The 9,781-nt window shown below is 38.6% G+C and overlaps 1 protein-coding gene across 4 annotated transcripts in view; it reads right to left on the bottom strand.

Annotated features, from left to right (window-relative positions):
* Positions 1–543: 543 nt before the first annotated feature.
* Positions 544–9,781, bottom strand: part of TMEM184B (transmembrane protein 184B) — a 315,991-nt gene continuing 306,753 nt past the window's right edge. For 2 of the 4 annotated variants that reach the window (XM_073592591.1, XM_073592589.1), the window contains 2 exons: positions 8,322–8,345; positions 544–6,872 (listed from right to left, as the gene is read on the bottom strand). In XM_073592591.1, coding sequence (XP_073448692.1) covers positions 6,634–6,872; positions 8,322–8,345 — 263 coding nt within the window. In that variant the 3' untranslated portion in view covers positions 544–6,633. Of the gene's footprint in view, positions 6,873–8,321; positions 8,346–8,503; positions 8,607–9,781 lie in introns of all 4 variants that reach the window. The other 2 variants (XM_073592592.1, XM_073592590.1) reach the window with 2 other exon arrangements.

Here is a 9,781-nt window from a genome sequence, read left to right as displayed (position 1 = left end):
AGAAGATTAAAGTTTTGGACTGGCCCAGCCAGAGCCCAGACCTGAATCCGATTGAAAATCTGTGAGGTGATCTGAAGAGGACTGTGCACAGGAGATGCCCTCGCAATCTGACAGATTTGGAATGTTTTTGCAAAGAGTGGGCAAATATTGCCAAGTCAAGATGTGCCATGCTGATAGACTCATACCCAAAAAGACAGTGCTGTAATAAAATCAACAGGTGTTTCAACAAAGTTTTACTTTAAGGGTGCGCACACTTAAGCAATCATATTTTAGTTTATTTTTACTTCTCTCCACCTAAAATATTTGTTTTTCAACCGAGTTGTACAATTTAAGGTGGAAAAAGTTCTGAAATTATTTATCTTTGTCTCATTTTTTTTACATCAAAGAAACCTGACATTTTAACAGTGGTGTGTAGACAATTTTAGATCCAGTGTGTGTGTGTGTGTATGCATATACGTATATATTTTTTCCCAACACTTCATTTACCTTTTTGCGTTTGTAGTTCAATTTTAAGGGCTGCGGAATAAACTGTTGCTACATTACTATACAAAATGCATCTGCTTTTTTATTTGAAAGAATATAGGTGCTTGGGAGAATATAAAAGGTTTGCATTAAGGCTATTTTAACATACACCACTGTTGCTTTAAGAGAGCAATGTGACTGTTTATATTAAATAATTTACCACCACACATCTGTTTTATTAATATTTAAAGATTTTTTTTCTTTAAGGTAACACAAAAAATAAAATTCCACACAATCTCCAACATCTTCCCTCAGGAATGAGAAGTGATATTGCACCATGTTAGAGGGATCATCCATACAGACCCCTCTATCACCAAACAGCTTCCACAACGTATCTATTTTAAAAGTTTAAATGAAAGGGTTTCAGAAAATATTACTTATAGGGTAAACAATCCTGAGGTGCCATACTACTGGCTCCAACTCACTGCCAGTGTTACCAGCAAGAGAGGACCAACCCTTATTCAAAGCCATGTTTACTATTACATACATCACCTTCAGGCACAGGGAGATTAAATAACTGTAGTGCTTACATATAACTGAACGGTTTTCACTCTTATCACTGCAACATGGAAGAGACAAAAAATGTATCTACAAATATTTATAAAAATATATCTGCTTTATTTAATCTCTCTACTACCAAACTGACCGAGCCACTTTGTCTCTATTTACGCCTCTGCATTTTGATTGCTGTGTGTATTTTTGGCATATTTTATATGCCTTAGCATTCATCCCTATGGAATGTATGTATCTGCAAACTACACCAAAGATGCAGCAAGCAAAACTTGGAACACACGATACAGCTTTAAAGCTGCAGTTTAGTCAGTAAGAGAGTTAAATAGAGGGGGGTAAGCGAAAGGGCATAATGGGAAATTTATGTCTGTTCGCCACTTTTGAATATAAATATACTTTAAACAAAGACAATCAAACGATAAACCTAGGAAGACAGCCTGAATGCAGTTTTGATTGGTTGAATGGCTGATCTTTTGATTTCCAGCATTTTAATGAAATAAAACTGTGGTCATAAAAGGAAAAAAACAAAAACACATACTAGAAGTCAATTAGAAGGGTAAGCACCAAAAGGATAACTGAATATCCCCCCAGTTTTACTGGCTGGTCCCTTAAAGCATATTGAACCAATGCAAATATTAGCTTTCTGTATCCTAAAGCACACCTCCCCCGCCTGCATCAAACACTGCAATGCCATGGCCTAAGCAACATATCAAGAGGCCAGTCCTTGGAACTTAGGAAGTGGCAATAAAGTGCCTTTGCTCCAACATTAAAGAAATTTGGGGTTCTAGGGTACTGTGTAGGACCAGCCAGTGTGTACTAGACTTTGGTGCCTTCTCTTATATTGATCTGTTGTTTTCTAGGTGTATGTATATATAATTATGACCACAGGTTTGTTTAAAAAGAACCTGTCAGGACTGAAACAGAAGATGGGTCACTGCTGTTTTTGAAAGTTCATGCTTTGGATTTATCATCCTTTAGTACCTGGTTGGTTACTTAACTGGAACAAAAATGTGCACATCATGCATAGAAGACAGTTATTCAAAAAGTTTCTGGATTTAAAAAAAAAAAAAAAAAAGATATATAACTTTTTAAGACCCCTCGTAGTTGGGCCAGGTCAGTTATTCCATCAGTGATAAAGGAATGGCAAGGATGAAAACCCCAAGATTGTATCTTCAAAAAACATGTCAGCCATGGAGGTTCTTAAAATGTTCACTTTAAAAAGTTTTTAAATGTTGCAATATGGCCCATCAGAAAGAGGGAAGCACACAGTTGCAGGCTTGTACACACTGGCATTTCAGATACAGGAGTGACACTTGTCTGAACTATATACACCACTTTAGGAAAAAAAAAAAAAAAAACATATGCTGTAAAGCCCTCTTGTGGCTTTGTGCATGTACCACAAGGCTTGACACCAACTCTCTGAAACTGGTTTCTCTGTTAATGGTAAGTAAATACTGGACCCATCTCTCACCTCCCAATGCAGTACAATGGAGAAGCTCCTCCTTCCCACAGCAGCCTTAAAAGGGGTCGTAAAATTTTGTTTTTTTTCTAAACAACAAACCTGTCATACCACGTCACTGGATTTGATTGACAGCAACGGGAGCCAATAGTTCCTGCTGCTATCAATCTATCCAATGAGGACCAGAGAAAGCAGCTGAAGCTGCTGTGCTCGTCCCAGTCACTGGAAAGATCAGGTTCAGGTAAGTGTTAGGGGGCTCTTGGGGGCTGCTGCACTACAGAAGGTTTTTCACCTTATTGCATAACTTCGGGGGTTTACAACCCCCTTAATTGCAAAAATGGTTGACAACAGATACAGGCTGTAAAAGTTTGAGCACCCCAGTCAAATAAAATTGATGATTTTAGTGAATTGTTAACACAACCTTTGCAACAAACAAACCTGCACAATATATTTCTGGAAAAGCACAATTAAATCTTTACTTGCTGAATGCATGTATTTAAAAAATCTTTGGGTGAATGCAAACAAAGGTTTTGAGGTCTGATTCCAGAAAAGTTGGGCTTACCATGTTCTAAACAGGGTGTCCAGATTTTTGGACTTTCCACATTTTATTTTTGCAATCTGTTAAATTCAGAAAGCAAGCTGTAATTGTGCTTTAAAATGTGCAGAAATAGATCATACGGTTTTTTACCCGCAAAGGATAATGTTTCACTTGAAAAAAACAATTTGACAAGGGATGCCTAAACCGTTGCATGCAAGTCCTTTACTTTACCAGTAACCATATAGTGCTATCGATTCGGAATGTTGGGATGCCATTGGGCTTTAGTCAAAGTAAACGCTGCAAAATGCAGTAACCAGAAGCAACACAAAATTAATCATTTAATCAAATCACATTAGGAAACTGAAATCCGGCTTACTGCACTTAGGCTTTGCTCTTTGGGCAGTCTTATTGAACAAGAATATGTCTTAAAGCAGCTGTTCTATATAGGGAGTGCCTCCTGTGTAAAAAGTAAGACCCAAAATGTGATGTAGTGCAGAAAATTCCTATAAGATCATTTAGTGGATGTAGTTCAAACAAGGTTACCAAACTTACCATGTGTACAGCCATGTCTGCTCGGTGCTGCTTTGTGTCTATGGCCAGGCAATGTTTTCAGAAATGTGTCATCTTACCTTTATTAATAAATCCATCTGGCAATGGTCATCATATATAGGATGGTCCCTGAGGCCAAAACACAAAGAAAAGCAAAAAAAGCACATCTATTACCCAACTTTCCAGTGTTTTAAACAGTGTATAAGATTAAAAAAAATGGACTGGATGTCCCTGACCAATGTTTAACAAGACTAGTGTTAAACATTCTAGAATTACTATTAGATTTTAGACAGAGTAAACAAACCTAAAATCATTCAATGGCTATTAAAGCAGGAATTATAACAAATCTATTAAATTGCAGGAACAAGACAAACCAGTGACAATGGTACACTCACCTTGTTCACTTTAATCTTTTTTTAGCCAACGGTTCAATGGGTTTTTATTTTTGGCGGATACCAAAAAGCTATGACTTCTAAATGTCCTACTGTTACAGTTTTTATAAGAGAGCTCCAGTGGCAGTAGAAACGTCTCTCATGCAGGCCCCCCCAATGAGTGACAATTAGAGGTCTGTAATCAGTGGGAGTATGATCTTTGCCAACTGCAGCATTACATCAGACCATGGCTGACAAATTGCTGCTCTCACAAAAAGCCTGGAGTAGAAGAGTGTCAACTGGAGTTGGGGCTCCCTGACATACAAAAGTAAGACGCTTATAAATCAATCATAGATTTTGGGCATAATCCATTTAGATTTCCATGCTAAAAATTCACAGGAAACCTTGTGTGTTTATGAATAAAAACAGGACTTCCTTTGATTGGCTGAGGTGCATGGATAACATCATATACTTCACTTCACCTAATCAGAGGAAGCCTTGTATTCATTCCAGCCCAACTATTTTTATCCAGGAACACTATCCTGCTGCCAGAACCCTGTGCTGTATACCGTATGTAGTCGATCTTACATACAGTCTTACAAAGCTCTGACAGGAAGCGCAAGTGTTTGTTAAGCAAAAAGATCTTTTAAACTAGTTTGGTCCAAATTAACTATTTAAAGTTAACTAAAATCTGGAGTTAGGCTTTAATGTAAATCGTTCCTCTGGGAAACCACGAGGGCTGCCATGACTTGTTCTTCAAAAAGAATCCTGGCTGCTACACTGATTCTGTGGCTTCAGAACTTTCTAAACCACTGATTTGGATAGGTACGCAGATCTGGAAAGTCCAAATACTTGTTCTGGGTTACTGATCAAAATTATTGAAGAAAGCAGTGGCGGCCCCAATAAAACCATGCGCCCGACCCCTAATCTACATGCAGGGTTCCGGACACATGGATTCCAATGGGGTATTGTTGTTTGTTTTAGAAGCATGTGATTATAGGCTGAGGCCCTAATTGGCATAAAAAAAAAGGATGGGCTTGGGGAGCCCTGTGACCCGCCTAAGGGGGAGGGGGGGTCTGGAGAGGGGGTTATCAGCAGTGAGTGGTTTACTGCCTAACCCCCCACCCCCACAAAAAAATATACCACCAGCCATCACTGGAAGAAAGAGGATCCACATAACAGCAGGGCAATTTCCAAAATGAGAAGGAAGCCATGCCTGCTTCCGCTTTTTTCAGTTTGGGTTTTTTTTTTTTTTTTTTAAAGACTTCACTAGAACACCCCCACCCCCCATTTCAGGTAACATGGGGTATAATTTTGTTCCTCCTACTAGGTCTCTGCTATGGGACCCTGACAGCCATTCCAGGTGTCAACCTAAAGCAAGCCATAGACTGCAATTTTCAGTCAGGGTTGATTGGGGAATCCCTCTCTCGGCGCTACTGTGTTCTGCCGGCAGAATATATGCATTCCTTTAAAGTCCAGTTTTTTGTGCTTTTCAAATTTCCACTACTATTGAGGACGCAGCACTGCGCTACTCTAGGCTCCCACAGATCCATCCTGTGATGGAGGTTCTCTAGCTTGTTTGATTATTGCTAGCAACTATAACCACTGGCAGTAAGTCGCATGCAAAAACTCCAACAGGCTGATTGTACTGAAGTTGATCAATCAACCAGCCTGCCCATAGATAGATCAAATCTAAGCTTTTCCCTGCTGAGATTCAATCCATCTATGGCTGGCTTAAGAGTCAAGCTTCTACTTTCCCCTACATAACTATATTTGACATCTGTGGAAAACCTACCAGAGGCAGGTAAAGGAATGCTGTAAGCATGTTCCAAGGGTACTCAATGAGTCAAAATGGATTAAGGGGAAGTTCTCCTGCATTAGGTAAAAAGAAAAACTTCAAAGACCCATCAAGGGACCAAATACACCTGTTCCTGCCAAACAGGCTAGGAACATGTTCACTTCAATGAACAAGCTGCTCCTGAATGAAGTACAAGGCCATTAGGAAACTTACTGACCAATAAATTCTGTACCAAGGGAAAATGACATGGTAAATATTAAAAATATATGACAACTCTAAAGGTCAGATGGTATGCATTATTGATAAAACACAGAGCACAAAGCAGCAGCCAGACTATATGACAGTTAACTGATCCGAATATTTAGGTTTGTTGCAGGTCATGGGTCATCTTATTATACTGAACCCATTACAGATAAGAAATTGGCAAATCAGTTGCAGAGTGTTATTCCATTCTACCTCATACAAAAAAAATATCTACCAGTGTTTACATGAAAAAAAAAAAAAAAAAAAAAGCACAAAACCTCACACCCAAATATAAATAAAAGTAAATCCTAAATCCAGCATTTCAATAAGCAGCTTTTGCTTTAGAGTACAGCAATTACTGCTACATAATGTTATGAAATTGGCAGCAAGAAACAAGATCGTGGAGAAAATGGTCAACTTATACAGAGAAAAGTATTAACCTGCAACAAACCTAGTTCACCAACATATAGTATTTTTTCCTCTTTAGTCTAGTCTATTTTGCACTGATAGTAAGTGTATATTGAGAATTGAAGAAGAATTATCTGTGCAGGATTTGGTTAAAAGAATGTAAAAATAGTCTTTCAGTCAAACTATTGTTATCTGTAGCTTCTTTTATTAAAGTCAGGCTGTCTCTTCTCCTAGATTAGAACTCATCATCAGAGCTCAGGAGTAGAGTCTTCTCTGTATCACGAGCTCCTGACAGACTTTGAGAGCGAGAGATGATTTGACCATTGCGCCAAGTTGTGCCCTGCTCCAAGGTGGATTGCTGTGTATACTGCTGATAGGCTGGGGAGAAGTTATGGATGGCATCTTGAACGATATCATGAGGATTCATGGTCTCCTTCAGACTGCTGGAAATGCTCTTCATGGGGGCACAGCGCCCTGCAAAGTAACACAAAGACACTCAAAGTCTGAACCATACTTTAAGACTCTCAAAACTGAAAATATCAATACGCTGATACAATCCCACATATCCTGATGATTACACAATTCCACATATACCTATACATATACCTATTGCTTGGCAAAGGAAAGCAACGTGTTTTACATCAAAAACAGTAAATGGAAGAAGTTACAGCGGAACTACTCTGTATCTGAGCACCACAAACCAAAAATGCTTTTTAATTCATTTTTAATATTCAAAGCAAACTCATCAATCCATGTCTCCGTGTTAAATTTTACTGAGAAATCACTTTGACACCCCCTCCCTAGCATTTCTGGCTGTGGCCATCTTGAGTAAGGGCAGATGGATTCATGTAGCATTTCCTCCCTCCCTTTAATCATTCTATAATTGCTCTTGTTATTGTGCCTAATTAAAAAAAAAACATCTGCAACAGTTTTGGTTCTACACTACTTAAGCAGTTAGATTTTTTTTTACCTTATTGAGTAAATATACAAAGTGCAGTAATCCAGACCGCCACATTTTAATTTTACTGTAGTCATTAATAAATTAAAATGGTTTGCTAGAGCACTGCATTTGTAAATACAAAAAAAAAGTAAAAAATGAAAGCAGAACTATATTCAACCCCTCCATCTTTCATCTTGTGCACCCTGATAACTTAGTGGTAACAGTTACCAGAAGCCATCAAATACATTGTTGGCTACAAAACCACTTTCTCACTTGGCTAGTTATTGACCATTATCTGATCATCTGAGCCTCCTGTTCACCAAAGTGAAAAGCATTTAAGCTCTTAGAAAAGTAGTGGGTTTTCAACTGACGTTTCAATATTTTAGGACTTGAGTGGAGGCTGCTTTAACAGGAAAGCAGGTGACAGTTCTGACAACAGCCAGTGAGCAAAGATTAAATAGGAAATTTGAGTTCATATTTGTTTACCACTTGGCTATGGCTGACCACGCTGATCATACTATACAGTCGAAGTGGTCCAATTTCTAAAGCAACTGCATATTTCAGCAAGCATAAATGTGCCTGGAAACACATTCTGTGCTAAACTAGGGCAAGGTAAACGAGTATCAGATGTACTAATATTTACTAAAACATGACAGAGTTTAAATTATCTGTGTATGTGATTCTAGTCTGGGCTCTACCTACAAAACCCAAAGAACACAGAAACCCAATGCCAAACAATTTTAGGCATCGTGCCTTGTATTTGTATAGTATGGCTGAGTCATGCAAGGAAAAATGTTGAAGCACATTAAACTGGTGGTGAAGAGAAATGTGTTAAAACTGAATATAAATGTTATTATTTGAAGTGCAGTTTGCTGCAGGCCTAATGCAGCAAGATGATCAGCAAGGCGGCAAATAAGCCAAGCAATATGTGAAACTGCAGCTGTAAATGGCTAGATAGGTGAAGCAGACAGGGCAATACCTACCATATGGACCGTAGTTTGGAACAGCTGCAGCAAATAACCAGGGCAAAAGCAAGGGAAATAAAAGAGAGAAAAGGACAGATCAAGAAATATAGAGAGATTACACAGTGACCTGTAAGAAGCAGCATTCAGAGACAGCAGCATTCATAAATCATATATGAGGATCATATGTTGATGAGTCATACATGTCAACAGCCACAGGTTCTCCCCAGCCGTGTGCGCTGCGAGATGAATCGACACGGTTTCTCCTCCAAAACACTGCAAGGTATCCAACTCCCTGCAGACATTCTAGAAAACAAATACCTCACATATTCCAATGGATTAATGAGACACAGCAGCTGAAATGGATTTAATTCCTCTAAGCTTGCAACTGGACCCAAATAAGAATACTGCAATGTTACAACATAATTCACCCACCAAATTATTAGCATATATTGGAGTTACAAAGTATCCTCTCAATTTCATATACAACAGAAAGGAATTCCTGTTGATTCTAATAATCCAAAAAAATCTTTAAAAGACTTGTGCATTTGCTAGATGTAAGAGCATTAGTTTTCATTAATGCTGAAAAGAATGTGAGACAAAACAGCTTGCTGTGACAAAGAATACAAATTGAAAGGCATTCTAATGGCAACCACAAGGTGGCAGAAAGCAACCATTAAAAAAAGCTGCAAGGAAAGAAGGTGCGCCAATCTAAGTGCAGTATCCAAAAAACTTTATGAAATGTATAAAAAAAGGAACGGCCAAATGGCTACTCACAATGGGTCAGTGGGGATAAGGCATGTAGTACATAGAGATGGCCCATAGGCAGAACCTCAGCAGCTCTCAGTGCGGGGTTCCAAGGTGGTGTGAGACGCTGTGGGTGATGTAGGCAGGCAGTCCGTGATGTATAATCTTCTGCTGGTGGGAGCGGAATACCCACGGTGTCAGCAAGGTCGGACCGGCATCTCCTTAGGACCGGAGCAAGGAAGTCGGAGCAAGATGGAACCAGCCTGGAACGCACCATACACTGGAGAGGGAGCTGCGGAAATAACATCTGGACGTGCCAGATGACGCGTTTCAATTCTTCCGCATTTTCTTCAGATCTGATTGACATGCCGGGTTGACTTCATTTAAATAGGAAACAAAGCCGGCGTTCGTCGCTAAGCGACGGCGTAAGGGATTGACAGCTTTTAAAAAACAAGTGAGGACAAAGAGGAATAGTATAATGTAAAACTTGAATGGAAATCTAACAATAAAAAATTCATGATGGAAAAATGCATACCTGAATAAAGAAGGAAAAAAGGCATGAAGGAGTAGAATAATGGAAAATAAGGTAGAAAGAAATATATAATAAAGTGAGAAAGATAATAATGGAAATAAAGGAATGGGAAATATAGGAAAAGCATATATTCTAAAAGTGAAAATAAAATAAAACGTGAATGATAAATAAAAAATGACAATCAGAATAATAAAAAAAATAA

The sequence above is a fragment of the Aquarana catesbeiana genome, linkage group LG07 (assembly GCF_042186555.1).
Source record: "Aquarana catesbeiana isolate 2022-GZ linkage group LG07, ASM4218655v1, whole genome shotgun sequence".
NCBI classification, from domain to species: Eukaryota; Metazoa; Chordata; class Amphibia; order Anura; family Ranidae; genus Aquarana; species Aquarana catesbeiana.
Note: the sequence above shows the minus strand (reverse complement) of the source record. Positions and strands in the feature narration are given on the sequence as shown.